General features: G+C 43.3%; 2 protein-coding genes across 4 annotated transcripts in view; one reads left to right on the top strand and one right to left on the bottom strand.

Annotated features, from left to right (window-relative positions):
* The window catches only part of timeout (circadian regulator timeout), a 141,752-nt gene that overhangs the window by 100,113 nt on the left and 26,128 nt on the right, over window positions 1-15,511 (bottom strand). The gene's annotated exons all lie outside the window — the stretch shown is intronic.
* On the top strand, window positions 139-4,848 carry LOC108632951 (protein artichoke-like). The gene has a single exon (XM_018037844.2). It carries the CDS (start codon window positions 457-459, stop codon window positions 3,301-3,303), a length of 2,847 nt encoding a protein of 948 aa, XP_017893333.1. The 5' UTR covers window positions 139-456; the 3' UTR covers window positions 3,304-4,848.

Genomic DNA, 15,511 nt, shown 5'->3' with positions numbered 1-15,511 from the left:
GCGAGAGAGAGGAGGCGACAGAAGGGTGGAGGGTTGTAGGTGGCGGCACACAGCGGCTTCGAGGTTGAAGGGAGAGAAAGAGAGGCGGCTCGGGGGTGGTGGAGGATGGAGACGAAGAGGAGAGAGGCGAATGCAGCTACGAGAGACGGACGCCGCAGTGTTTGTCAGTCCTTCGTATGGACATCACGTCTGACGCGGCTGATAGTCTATTCGCGCTCCTGGCATTCTCGCCCGTGTCTACGCGTAAGTTTTGGCGGCATCTATCAACCCGTTGAACCGCGACGTGTCCCGCGTCAAATATCCCGTCGTCGATGAGCCACCGGACGTGCCCGCGATTACTCGCGATCACTCGATCCGACAGGTCGACACGTCCCGTCGCCGTAATCGCCGCCGCGACGAGCAATCATTCGGCGATCAATCGGTCGATCGAGATGTGAAGACGCCGCATTGGAAGCGATGTGGCTTCCGTTGATACTGCTCGCCTTGATGGCGAGCGGTTCCGCGTGTCCAGATTTATGCGAGTGCCATCCGAGTGCCGCCGATAGAAATTCGCCGGCTGTTTTACGTGTGAGGTGTGGTGGTCGTGCGCCGGGATTGACGGAATTGCCGATCGAAACGGGGAGTCTGTCGGTGTACGGTGCCGATGAGTACGAGGTGATCGGTCTTCTTGACGAGCTCGGAGCGAGCGAGTCTACGAACGATTTCGAAGTGATCGGCACGCTGAACGAGCTCGATCTAAACGGCACGATGGACGACAACTCGGACTCAACTAACTCGACGACGATGCTTGTTCTCCCCTACCTCGAGGAAATGTCCCTGACGAACTGTTCGTTGGTGTTTTTGAACGCGTCGTGGCACGGTTTCGAGCGTATACGAACGCTGAACCTGTCACGCAACAATCTGGCACGACTGAACGACGTATCGGTCTACCGTTTGACGAATATGAGCGAGCTGACATGTTTCGACTTGTCGGACAACTCGCTGACGGACGTGAGTGTCGGGGCTTTTAGGACGCTTGCGGGATTGGTGAGATTGAGTTTGCGTAGGAACGAGATATCATCCGTGGACGAGGACGCGTTTCAAGGATTGATACGGCTGGAGTTCCTCGATTTATCGGACAACAGGCTGACGGATCTACCAGACAGCGCGTTGACGCCGCTTTACTCGTTGCAGAAGTTGGACCTAAGCGGGAATCAGCTACAAGTTCTGGGCGCCAGGTGGTTCGAGAGTCTCGACAGATTGAGGGAGCTCGACGTTTCGAGGAACGGTTTAGCGCGAGCTGCTTCCGGAACTTTGCAACCGCTTCCGGGATTATCGATACTGAAACTCTCGGAAAATCCTCTTAAAGAAAAGGACGTCTCCCTGCTCCTGGGTACTGGCAGGCGTTTAGAAACGGTCGATGCCTCCCGCACCGGTTTGGTCCGAGTCCCAGCCGCGCTAACGAGATCCGTGCGCGCCCTCAGACTAGCCGGGAATAAGTTAACCGCGATACGCGGCGGCGACTTGGACAGTTACCCACTTCTACGGATACTGGATATTTCGGAGAATCGACTAATGGACATCGAGGACGATGCACTCGGTCGTTTGGAGGTTCTCGAGGAATTGGACATTTCTGGTAACGCGCTCGTCAAGGTACCCGGAAGTCTTCCGAGCAGTTTGACGAATTTGAAGCTTCAACGGAACGTGATAACGGCGTTGAAAATCGACGATCTTCAAGGACTGTTCAATCTGAAGACGTTGACGTTGAACGATAACAACATCATCGAGATCGAGGTCGGGGCACTTGGTCAATTACCTGAACTCGAAGAACTAGATCTGTCCGATAACCCCATTAAAACGTTGCCGGCTAACGCTCTGAGTGGACCAAGTAACCTCTGCAAGCTTCGTATGTCGGGACTGACCTCGCTAAAACGGAAGCAGGAAGAGCAAACCGACATGACCTTCCCGGTACCGACGCCAGAAAAGCTCGTGCTCCTCGACGTATCGAGGAGTCCCGCGTTGGCCGAACAGCTTTTAGCGGACGACGCCGCACTGTCCGCCTGCAAGAGCCTGATCGAACTGAACCTCTCACGAGCCAACCTCACCGCACTCAGATTCGATCTGCCTTACATGCTCCCGCAACTGCGTACCCTGGACTTAGGCGGAAATTATTGGAATTGCACGGAGGAGCTATATTGGCTCGGTGAATGGCTGCGACAGCACCAGCAACTGGATAAAGACGTTGAACCGGGTCAATGCGATACTCCCAGGGAATTGTCAGGGTCGTTCCTACGCGAATTACCATCACCGCCGAGTCCTCCTCCTATTACGGTGCCAACCACAACACCTACCGCTTCGACGTTATCGATTCCGGCGCCGGTCGAGCGTGCATCTCATTTTAATAAACTGAACGCGTCTTCCAACGTCACCGACGTCAACGTGGCCAAAGTACTCGCCAACCACATCGATGAATCCATTAACGCGAACGATACCAAGCAGTCCGTGTACATAGGTTCGAATCGAATCGATAGTTACCGCGACACCGGCAACGACTTCGCCAAAAATAAAACGAGCCGCGTTTCAGCGAACAGCACGTTGAATAATGAAACGCAGTTTCGAGAGCCGCCCACCTCGCGCCGAGTCGCAGCCGCCGCCGTAACGACGTCAACCTCGGAGCGGAAAGGTGGAAGAAATTTCAGCAAGAAAGTTATCGAACTTGATCAGATCTCGGCGAAGATTAAAAATTCAATTATAGACGTCGCCGGGCCGTCCGATAGGAAGCGAACGGGCGGGGGCGAACCGTCAATTATTCGAATAGAAGACAATTCGGATTCGGGAACTTTTGATAACCGTATAGATGATAAGAAGCAGAAGAGTAAAGGGTCGGGTAAAGCTGGCGCGTCGTCGACGAGGATCGGTGCCCTCCTCTCCTCGTCGTCGAAGCTATCATCGAAGCAGCTCGCGTCAGTGAGAGGAGAGACGATTGCCGAAAAGAAGACGACCGACGAGAAGTACTCGAAGAAACTGAACAATCTGACAAAAGGAGAGGAGTCGGACTCGCCGGAGCCAGGGAACAGTCCCAATTCAAATACGATAGCGGAGGAATTGAATAGCAGAGCGACCGATTCCGACGCCCGGATCTCCGAGGCTTTGTCCGCCGGCGCTCATCCAGGAATGTTGGTGCTCGCCGGTGCCGCTCTCGGTGCCGCAGCTGCGCTGACGGTGGTGCTGTCGCGAAGAGCCACCGTGCGCCGGAGGGATAGGTATCATCGCCATGAGAACATCGAGGTGCACACGCTGACACCGACCACCGAACTTTGGTGACCAGAGTCTGAATACTCCCGATTATACGACGGAGATAAGCGGCTAGACGCCGGGGAACGTGGCCAAATTTTGTCAATATTATCTCAACGACTGTCGGAGACGCGGCTAACGAACCTTTGCCACTCTTCGAGGAAGGCGTAAAATCGGACTATTTTGTGAACGGGACTTGATATTTGTATTATGATCGTTACCCGAGTGATGACATGCTTAGAGAGAACGGAACTCGGTACAGAATCAAAACTCTTTCAATAAAACATTAAGAAAAAAATTCGATTTCTGATTGTCAACGCTTTTTGGTGACAAATTATTCGACAACGGTTGTACGAAATAAGTGATCGAAATGTACAAAGCTCGAATGGATCGCCTCTAGAAATCTGAAGTACACCAGTTCCCGTATAAGCACAGGAGTTCGGCTTTGTCCGTCGCACGGAAGAAATTCAGCGAAGGAAATCGCTGGATGAAATCTTACGGAGTCGGAGCAGAAGAGGACATCAATCGATACGAATCTCGATCGAGCGAATATACAGCTCGATTACAAGTTTAAGGAAAACAGTTTTCGACCGAAATACTCACTGAACGGAAACTGTTTATTTTAAAAGGACTGGGACGGGATGAAATTACAATCGTGATCAAGAAACCGTTCGTATCTTTCGGTAGCGCTGTGCAGACTGAACACACACACACACACATACAGAGAAAGGCAAATCGCAAGTGGCAATAATTTAAAAAGAACAAAAAAAAAAAAATGAAAAACGCAGTGTCTCGGCACTGCATCGATCTCAGGCGATCGGAACGTTTAATAGCACACAGTGACAATAATAATTGTAACGTGCCGCGTTTCTGAAATGGGACTTTTTTCTCGTCGTACGTAACGTTTAGAACGCTTCCGTGATTGGGCTTAGGAAAGTGTGGCTGTAGGACTAGATACAGGCAGAAGGACATGGTGAGAAAGAGAAGAAGTTTCGTAGGGGTGAGAAAAGAAATTAGTGGAGCACGAGAAACATGTTGGCGTGAAATTCGCAGTGACGAGTCTTACGTTTGAATGACAGTGGTAGACGGGAAGCGAGGACGATTGGTGTCCGGAACAACTTTTATCGAACAGTGCGAGATCGAATGAAAAGAGAAAGGCGAAGGAGTAAGTGCAGACTTTTGGGGAAGTCTTGGGGGAGAAAGTATGCGAGAAACGAAGGCAGAGAATTAAAGAGTAACAGAGTGTGTGTAAGAGAGAGAGAGAGAGAGAGAGAGAAAGAGCGAATTAAAATGAGAGTAAAAGAGTGTGAGAATGAGTGAGAGAGAGAGAAATGATCGCGAGGTGGAACTCACCTCTCAACGGGGCGGTAACACCGAGTGTACAGAAACGTAGCTTCCGAACTTAATTCTGGCGGCTTGGCCAGTTGCCAAGGCTCCTTAACAAACAGTAAGAAACAGAGGATAAGAGTGGAAAGAGAGCAGATAAGAAATAACGAAGAGGCTAGACATTATCTTTCTTAAAATAACCAGTGTCAAAGTACCGCTATGATAATAAACCGATGTACAAAGATGCAATCATCTACCATTTTTTTATCACCTCTACGCTAATTACTTCTATATTTTCTATGCTTGCTAGATTTAATTATTTCCCAATTAGAACATTTACAAATAATGAAGGATTGGTCTTGAAGGGGGAAGAATATCAACGTTGAAAAATCAGTAAGCTTTCCTTTTAAGAAAGATAATTCGAAGATTGATGACTGTGAAATGCAGGTAAGTTAATCAATTTCTTTCTATTTATATCCGTTTTCCATCCATATATTTCATTTATATCCGTTCAACTGTACCGCACAATTTATTTGATTCATATTATCTGGATGTCAGAAATTTCATCGCAATGCCTGACACGATGAGCAAATTTCCTTTCATTTTACGACACATAAATTCACATCTCCATGTTGATGCTTTTCAATTTAAGTATGTCCAACAGATTAAATTGCATGCTGCCTATGGCTACCAACTATAGTACATCAATTTTCTCATGTCAATTGTCATACCCATATTGTATTAACCATCGTATCATACAAAAATCCAATTATCATTTCCTGTCATAGATACACATCCGACAAACAGAATGTAATAATCTCAGCAAGTAGTTATAGGGAGAAATTAACTTAACTGGCAAACAGAATAATTAACCGTTCTTCGAAAATGAATACTTAAAATCCGCGATTAATCATCTCAACGTGAAAATGAGTTCCGCTGCGGAATTAATCAAGACCACTATTATGTTAATCCATCGCGTGACGGTGTACGGTGTTGCAGCTGACAAAGTGTACGTCCACGCGCAAATAGTTTCCCCGACAAGCGGCAGTAATACGTTATTGGTTGGCGGCGCGAAAATGGGAAGAGGCATCGAAGGGAACTGTCGGAAAAAAGATCGACAGCTGTCGGGAAAACCTGAGCCCTTCGAGATAAGACGGTATCCGCTTCGACTCAAGCTACAAGGATTTCACGCTTTCAGTCATTTATCGAGCAAACAGATTTCCTGCATCTACCGCCGGGCTCGTCTTACTGTTCAATAAAAACTCTTCCACGAGAAACGAGAGGATGTGAACAAGTTACTTCGAAATCTGTCAGTCACCTTTCCTTAGACTTCATTTGATCGATTCATACATTAATGCTATTCTTGTCGACAATTTCAAGATTATTAATAAGTTTGTAGAAAGACTAAACGATAGTTATTTCTGACGTATTCTAGTAAACTTAGTATGTATTACTACGTACAGTGATTTTATTCACCGTTGTACATACCTAATCAATTTCTGAAGTGCGAAGTTCTTTACGGTTTCCGTCACCCACTTGTTTTTATTTGCGCATTCCTCGTACAATTGCAAGAACAGAACACGACAATGAACTCCCGAAAAAAGAAATGTCTTTCACTAATTCTATCTTATACGCGTAGGAAATAACATAGACCAAACGAGCGTGTAATCGAATTGCTATTCAAGTCGCGCGGATTCCCAATAAAATTGGTGAATCTTCTAAAGAATAGTTAGTAGACGTCAACGTCGTTTGTCCTTCTAATTTGCTCGATCCAGTCTTTCGCGGGAAAGATAAGTGTAGCACCGCGACGTGGAAGAATTCCAGATATTTTCAATTCAATGTACCAGCGCTGGATGGCGTTTCGCGACGAGACTCGGCTTCATAAATTTCGATTTGCAAGAAATTAGAAAGGGAAGGCGACGCGACGAACGGAGAGGAACGGAGAACGCGCGAGTGAAAGTTTAATTCTCCCTGTCTTAATCTCAGTAATTTCATCCCCGCGAAAGTTCCGTTCCGCAACGAATGTTAATCGGGTTGTTCGCAGCACCGCCGACACAAAAGCGATAAGCAGAAAACCTACTTACATTCCCCCCGCCCCCGACGAATCAGATAACGTTACCCCGTTACGGATGAACGTTGAAAGGAACGGCGCGCTGCGCGATGTGCCGCGCGGCAAACGAGGACGTCGAAAATACAAGGCTATAAAATCACGAGCGACTTTGAAGGAACGTAAATGTTACTACATGAATAATTCGCGGCGAGCGTTTCCCGGTCTCGCAGCCCGCGGCTGAATTTCCTGAAACATGGTAACGAGACCGCAACAGGGAAAAACGATATTTAGGTGGGGCCGGGAAAGCAGCCGGCGCGATTCGCCGAGATGAAGGGAACGAGAAAGAGGGAAAGAGGAGGAGAAAACGAACGAGAAACCGTTCCTTAAGCCCTTGTTTAAATTTCCTATGGAATAACCCTTCGCGGCAGTGCAACTAGGAAATTTAATCACCGTATAGCGGCTCTCGGCTCACCCCGGGCTACGGAACTGGCAAATTCAGTAACATCTTGCAGAAGTTCGTTATCCGTACCGCCCACCATTCCCCGCGTACCCTCGCGTTCGATTCCGGTTTACCCAGACGCCGCGCCGCTGCTATTTCGCAATATTGACTTCATCGATGAAAAACAGAAACCAGTTTCCAAACTTATCTGCATTCCCGGCCCTGTACCCTCCTCTAGCCTACCGATTGCCTACCCTTTCGCCGAGTTCTAATATCGTGGCAACCGGATGGATTTAGTTGTTGCAAGGAATGCTTTTGTAAGTGGAGTTAACATAAATCCAGGTAAGTGCGATGGTTAAATGGCAATTTAAGTTGGGAGAGACCGAGGTAGCTAGATAGGTATGCGCGTGAAGTTGAGTAAAAACTAATTAGGTAGTTACCGTATCAAATTAATCTTTTTGCCAATGCAACAATTTGCCGATGAATAAAATATACTTATTTCTACCAAACGTATCAGAAATACGTATTTAAAAGAACACAATGTAATTTCTTACAATTTTACTGAGAATACATAATGAATTACATGGCGCACCTTCCATCGAATACTCTCACTCTCATCCCCTGCACCTACTTTCTCGCCCTGATCTCTTCTTTAACGAGCTAACTATTTCCTCGTCGGCGAGTCAAACGTTCCCTATATCAGCGAAGTTAAATACGACACCAGCTCTAAACTAATTATTCAGGATACCTCAATTAATCCTCGTTTACGGGTAGAAAAACCGGAGAGGAAGGCTGTTTGATTTGCCACTATACTGTACGAAATTCTGTCACTAATAAGGGAATTAATCAATTTATTATTGAATTCGTGGTTTCCAAATTTGAGAGATTTCGACATTATCCGATTGCTACATGTTTTATGTACTAACAAATTCTCTTCCGATTGGACAATGCTTTTAGTTCAAAATGTGTCATGAAATAATCAAAAATTATTACGAGCATTTGGAAGATTACAATAAATCAATATCCAATCAAAAAGACTTTTACATCAATTTTGAATTCATCCCGCAAATCACTAGCTAATGATAAATAACGCATCCCTCTTCGACGATAAATCTGTAAAATCCAGTCCACGGTACAGCTTAACCTTATCGTTTATCACAAGTAAATCTGGATCAATTACTCAAGAGTATGCCGTGTAAATCAGCTCTGTTGATGCATCTCCCTTCGAACAGAAACACTGGCCGCTGTTGATGTTACAAGGACTCATGGGAAACGTAAGTTCGGAGCTGACATTGATCGGGAAGCAAGCTTTATGATAGGGCCAGGGTCCTCGAACAAGGAAACCAGCTTTCTCCCATGGACGTCGGTATCAAGGTGAACTAGGTTTACACAGCGAAGAGGTGCAAGAGAGAGACTCTCTTCATCTCATCTCCAATGTCCGCAAACCGACCCCAGGTGGTCGGGGGGTCGGCCCTTGAACGCCATCCGCAGCTCTTTTAATTCGATCGTCCCTCATCCCGAGAATCCAAGGGGGAACCGACGCGATGTGCGAAAAATCTCGGCTACTCCCGTCCGATTAAACTTATAATCGAAGCGTCTGACACGCGAGCTTATCGAATCCCTGGTATTTCCCCGACAACGCGCGAGGAAATTCAGTTTCAGACGTATCGCGAGATATAACTGATTTATTGCCGGCTGCCGTCGGTGAAGAGTCACGCGAATCCCGAAACGACAGATTTTATTACACGGTTCCATGACTAATGCAATTTCCGAAAAGAATAATGCGAGTTTTACCGAAATAAATTTATAAAGAAATGTGTCTCTCAAATTGAATGATTAAATAAATCGTTTTTGGTAATCGATACTCATTTCTTTAAAGTCAGATTAACCTAATGAAAAAGTTCAAAATTGCAAACCGAGAAGAACTACATTTAAGAACAAATGAATGCTTCGCACATGATTTTAAAAGTGTTCAAAAAATAATTCGCGAGGTTGACGTAGATTTGAGCAATTAGCAAGAGAAAAGAAACAAAAAAGCAGAGAGAGAAACGCGCCAGACGTTGCAGGAGAAAAAGAGAGAGCAAGAGTAAAAGGGAAAGGAACAAAGTGCTGTTGCAATTAAATGTTCATTAAAGCTACATATATGCAAGAACTCTCTGTAGGGAAAAATCAGTGAAACGTGCAACGCCGGCTGAACGTTATAATTTCCACAATTTTCCGGCGTTACATTTAGGTGTGCGCGACAGGAAAATATCCAAGACACAATTTTCATTATAAAATATGTATATCCTATGACAAACATTTCAATTAAAATTATGTCCGATTACGTGTGACGAGAGGAAATATTAAAATTGACAAATTAATTGGCAAAACTACTCTCAAAATAAAACATCTCATCATGAAATTAATTAAAAAATTCTCTGTGTGTAAGAATTTGCATATGACATAATTAAATAAGACAAACATACTAATAATATTATACTGATTTTTATTTGCAACTGAAGTTTCCTATAGACAAAACTATTTGTATTAGACAATTTTATATAATTCATTTTTATTTTCGATATATAATTCATTCGTTCATAATATCTGAATTTATTTGCTTTCACGTAATTCGTGCGTTGATTTCGCTAAACAAGAATGATCATTTTCACGTTAACGACGTCGTTTATTTCTTATCAACGACGACGCGACGCGAAGCAAACAGTACTCTCTGGCATTCCTCCGTAACGCGAACCCTTTCTGCACGAGCTATTTGCACATTTTGGTGATTAAGTGTCCGCATTTATCAGAACCCATGTCGCTGCTCGGTCGTCAAAGCGAAATCGCGTGTAACACGTTCGGTTGACAGGTAAATGTAAATTCTTCCTTCGTGAATATGGAACGGTGAAAATCTACTGTTGGCCGACAACGTTTACAGTCCTCCCCGTCACACGCTAAACCTATCCAGCCAGCCGCGTCTGGTAGCCCTTCCATAAACGCAGAGACGCTCTGCGGCTCCAGAAAAATAATCGTTCCCACGTTCATTGACTTTAATATTCACGTGGATACACTCCCGATATTCGGTTAATCGACCACCGATCAACATTTCGAATTATTGGCTAGCGCGATACACTGCCGCGTGCTGTTACATCTCCGACCGCAGCAATAATTGAAACGGATGGGCTCCGTAAAATTCTGATCGTCACCGACGTGGCTGTTGCACGGCTCTCGCTACCATCCGAGATGGAAACTCCGAAGATCGATCCTGATTATACAGGCCGTTCCTCAACTCGCGATATAACCAGAATGAAAGTGACTCCTCGTGTAAAAGTAAGTTTAAAATATAGACTAACATTTTCTCATTAGAAGTTCAATCTTCAAGAAAATTGAATTTGACATTCATTAAAGTTAACTGATTTACTTTTTTCAAGACGTGAATATCAAATAAAAAATACGACTATCTTGGAAATATAATAAGAAATGTTCTCGCGTAGGAAATTTCACTTTGCATTCCTGTTCTATTTGTATTTCAAATAATCACTTGCTCCTCGTATCACTTGCGTAGAAACACGCTGTACAAGTTCATTGACGCGGAAAGGTCGATATTAACCAATGCCAGGGAAATTGATTCATATATGTATGAAGCCGAGAATCATTCCACGAGAGAGTGAAACGTGCATTAAAGAAGAATGCGCTGGTTGATATCGATACGACCGCTTCGTTCCGATAATACACGGACTTTTAATCCGGGGGTGGCGCGCCGATGCGCAATGAGAGACGAGAACGGAAAAAGAGACGGAATAGAGAACCTCTTTCGCATCATCCGGAAAGAAGAACGTGAAAGAAAAATCAGAGTACCGATCGATCATACGAATCAGTCGCGAAATTGCAACCGCGCCCTTGTTGACGTTATATTACGTCACACTCCAATGGAATACCCGGTTGAAGATTTTATTTGATGTACCGCGCTTGTAAATCCTACGCAAACGTGTAATGCAATTATATAACATTTGGCCGACGAATTATTCCACTGCACTCGCAATTGCTATCATTGTTGATTTTGTTCAGATTACAATTTAGCAGGTCTTTGGTCTTCAAATAAATATGTTTGTACCATCAGAAAGCGTTTGCTTATTGATTTATGACATGTATGACAATAAATTCAATAATGGGAGCAAATTGTTTTAATGTATCCCGACGACAATACTCCTACAAATAAAATAGATTCAGCAAAAACGTTCCAAATTGCAAGCAATTAAATTAAATAATCCATAAAATTGAATGTGAGCCAAAATCATTTAAACGTAAATAGATTCTGTAAATGCACAAAGCAATAACAATAAAAGTATAAAGCTGAAATATACACGTTATTGGAAAATGGGAAAAATTGTTAAAACAAGATCAACGTGTCAGTGTATAAAATTGATCGTGAAACTGTACGTTAATTAAATTGGATAGACAAGATTACCCGATGGCTCGTTAATTCACCCGTGTCACCGCGTTCGCATAAGAAGGAAGACGCGAAACAAGTTACCAATCCGTTTCTCTGATACCACCCACGTTCCAGCGATTCAAACGGCAACCGCGGCACGAGCTTGCAACGGTGATTCAGCTAACCGCAGATTTACTGTCACGCGAGCTATGCTCTCACCCGTTCAAAACCATTTGCTCTTTGATTCCATTCCAAATACTTTCCATCTGCTGTAGAAGCTAATTTCCAGTTTAATAAAGAACAAAGTACCTTCGGTAATTGAATGGAAATTTTCATTAATGAAAAATCACAATTTCTAATTTGAAGGAACACGAGGGAATAGCAATTTATTTTATCTTTTTAATATTTACTCCAATTCTTTTTCTCATGTCATGCTAATTAATAAAAAAATAACGAGAGAATTAAATCTTTTACTATTTTTATTTCTTTGCAAATACTGAGTCAATAGGTTGAGTATTTTATAAAAAAGCATTGGTATTTTTTGTACCTAGCCACAGATATATTGAGACATACATATACAAAACGGAATGAATACATACAGATAAAATTTTGGGAACAGCAGGCTGTATACTGCTACGCGATATACATAGTATCGAAACCGGATCTCTATCGGGACACTAAAGTTAATCTGTGCACGCTGATGAAAATATATATTTCATTTGATAGATTCAATTCGTTAGTTTTTTACCGATGCGCAACGCAATTCTTGGCGTCCGTTAAATCGTAGAGGACCATCGAAAATAAACGCGCGGCCAATCGATTTATCTCCCCGTATATTTCAGGATTACGAAAGTCCGAGGTCGAAATCTCTGGGAATATTTACGGGTTGACACACGATACGTCAAGTGATAAAACCGGGCGAATCGATCTCTTTTAATATCGAGCGTCGTCCGCGGAACGCAAATAAAGATTGCGGCCGAACGAATCTCGAAATTATCGGCGAATATACCAGCCCACAGCATCGGTTATCGTAAGGAGAAAAAAATATGACGAAGTGAATCACACAGCAATCTTCCCGTATAGACAAGAACTCTTTTTTAAAACCTGTTTTTTAGGTGCTCTGCATGGATAAAGAAACGAACAATTTATGTATATTGCCTGCACATCCATGAAAAATATGAACCACCTACCTTGTGAGAATAGATACGATAAATCCTTCCTTCCCGATTCATTGAACAGAAAATACTCTCACATTTTATTAACAAATTTAGGTACATTAACATGCTATAACTATCTGAATGGCTGGGAGAAATCCCAGGTGGTATTAAAATGATAATTTCAAGGATGCAAACTGGATGTAAACGAGAGGTAATGTGCGTAAAAAGATCTTCGAGGAGGAAACCGGGCGCACTTTTACGTTACTGCTCGACGATTAGAGGCGATGGAGTTTCAATTATTTCCATAATACCACCGCCGCGAAACGACTTCCTTCGGCGCAGGGTGCTGAAACTACTTTCCCGGGACATAAGTGTCCGGGATTACTTGAACGACTTTTATTGCTGCCATAACCGCATACCGAAGCTGGATTTGCATTCTAGGAAATCTCTCATTTATTCGGCCGGTAGGGATACGGACGGGAAAAGATCATGCAAATTATGCCGAAGCTGTGGGAGAAGCGTAAGGACCGAGGCAGGAATAAACTTGATGAAACGAAATTCCGTTAATTAAAATTTCCCTTGAAAGCCGCCGTGCGAGAACTAGGCATTTAAGATGGTTCCAGCGAGAGTGCTTCAGTTTTTGTAAATTGATGCTATCCTCTACATCGAGTCTGTATTAGATTAATTAAACCGAACGAAGCTTGTTAGAACACGCGGATTAGTCTAAAGGAATACTTTTTTGAAAAGTACTTTTAACTTGATATGATGGATAAAGTACTAAAAGCATTAACTAGTTTAAAAACTAGAACGCCACTGTTAGTTACCAGAAAGAAAAAAATTAATATCATATTAACAAAAAAAAACACATGATACATTTCTATACGAAATAAAGAAATGCATGATTTAAATCTACTTTTGTATGGAATTGTTTTCTGCGAAAAACTGCCAATTAGAAGTATAAGTCTCGTTTTTCATTATTTAATATTCTGCCAGGGAAAAAGTCGGTGCCGCACGGTGAACGTTAATTTGAATTCAATTGGAATCAGCGTACGATGTTATAAATCACAATGGGAGTACGTTTAATAGGAAAAATTACCAGAATGGGAAAAAATCGAGCCGGCCCGATCGTACATTTGTCGCACAGCGGCTGGGAGCCAGGGAAACGGCTCGAGATTTGAATAATTAATCGTGCGAGACAATGAGCGGGGCGAAGGTCTCCGGAGAACCTTTGAAATATCCATGAACTTATCGTTTGAGAATCGAGCAAATATTAATGCCGGTTATTATTCCAAGCAAAGAGTTCGCCACCCTTGTTTGCTACCCACTTTATGCCCCGCGCCTACAACCGAGAAAGTGAAAGTGTCCGAGAATCAGACGAAAGCCGGGAGGCACAATCCTGTTGAACTTCGCCAACCCCGGACTAAGTGATTAACCGGAGTTTAATATTTAATGATTAATTAACCGTCGCATTGTTACCGATCTTTTGTGCGATTCTATTTCATCCCGCGTGTGCACGAATCGCGCTCCCCTATTTGAACTACTCGTAGTATTAATAATGCACCTTCCAAATAAATGCATTATCGGGAATACGTCGCTTTTGATTTGATAAATGCTGACAATTAAGAACTTTCAAACGTTAATAATCTTGCTAATTCGCTTATTTATTCATATCAAAATATTCATTAAATATTCAGTTCAAGAGTAATATTTATCGTGTTAAACAATTATAACAATACAGAAATAAAATTAAAATATTTGGAAGTATCCATGTTGAGAATTAAAGTTTATCAGAAAACGAAATTCCATAATAATAGAGTTATTAATTATAGCCCTCAAGGAAAACGAGGAAATTCAAATGATCGATTTTGCCGCGTCTGTGGAAATTGTTTCGATTAATCTACTTCTCTTCCCATTTTCCCTCCACTTCTTCGCTTTTCCGTTGCACAAAATCTGGAAATCTTCGTCATTACCTTTCATACCTCGCCACTCTACTTCCGTCGCGTTTTATTTGCCTGGTGCTCGTTCTAAATGACGCAAAAGATTTATTAATAATCCGGCGTGCAACAAGAAGAAGCACGAAGAAAGGGAGAGGAAGAAAAAAAGAGAGGAGCGAAATGGAAAAGCGAAGAACGAGCGGCGTCAATTAAATTTACGGTATGTGGCGAGCTATGCATCTTCCCGAATACTTTTCCATGATGAAAGAACGAGTCTCCGCCGGCGTCGTTCGCGCGATTTCATTTCTATTTTATTTTACAGCCGTTTTCGTCACCTAGAGCGTCATTGTCGCTTCGCCGCTCAATTATGGCTACTTAAACTTCTGCGGACGGTTACGCGCGAAACGTCGACCGAATGGGCCACTTTCGGTTAAACGCCGTGAATGCGAACTTTACGAGCCGAGAGAAATAGGTTTGAACTTCAATCTCTCCGTGTGTTGCTCGCGCCAAACGGGTGCTTGCCCGGCGTAAGTGAATTTTTTCAATGCACAAATTGCCCAGTGAAAACGGACGGAATGTAGATCGATTGCCAATGCAAAAACGTTCCTACATGGTTTCACTGCTACGTGCACTACTCGAAACCGCACGTATCGCGTGATGTACATACGCGAATGTGCAAGTATTATAACGCACGCTGCCATAAACTGAGCCGTAAAATTTCAATGAGAACGAAATGACACGCTTTAAATCATGCCACATTGAGCCGCTTTTACGGTGATAAATATTTCACAATGCGAATTTCAATCTCAAGTGTTAAATTATGAGTTAAAATATAAGGGGGTATTTATTGAAGAATCTTAAAAAAAATTTCAAGCCTAGTATCAAGTCACATTCTAAACATTTAACACTGCTTAGTAC

This window comes from Ceratina calcarata, unplaced genomic scaffold (genome assembly GCF_001652005.2).
Source record: "Ceratina calcarata isolate Rehan_Ccalc_2016 unplaced genomic scaffold, ASM165200v1 scaffold179, whole genome shotgun sequence".
Taxonomy (NCBI): domain Eukaryota; kingdom Metazoa; phylum Arthropoda; class Insecta; order Hymenoptera; family Apidae; genus Ceratina; species Ceratina calcarata.
This window is presented reverse-complemented; position numbering and strand designations above follow the sequence as displayed.

Bases quoted from the DNA above. Each gene is read 5' to 3' on its own strand.
- LOC108632951 (XM_018037844.2), top strand. From the start codon at position 457: ATGTGGCTTCCGTTGATACTGCTCGCCTTGATGGCGAGCGGTTCCGCG.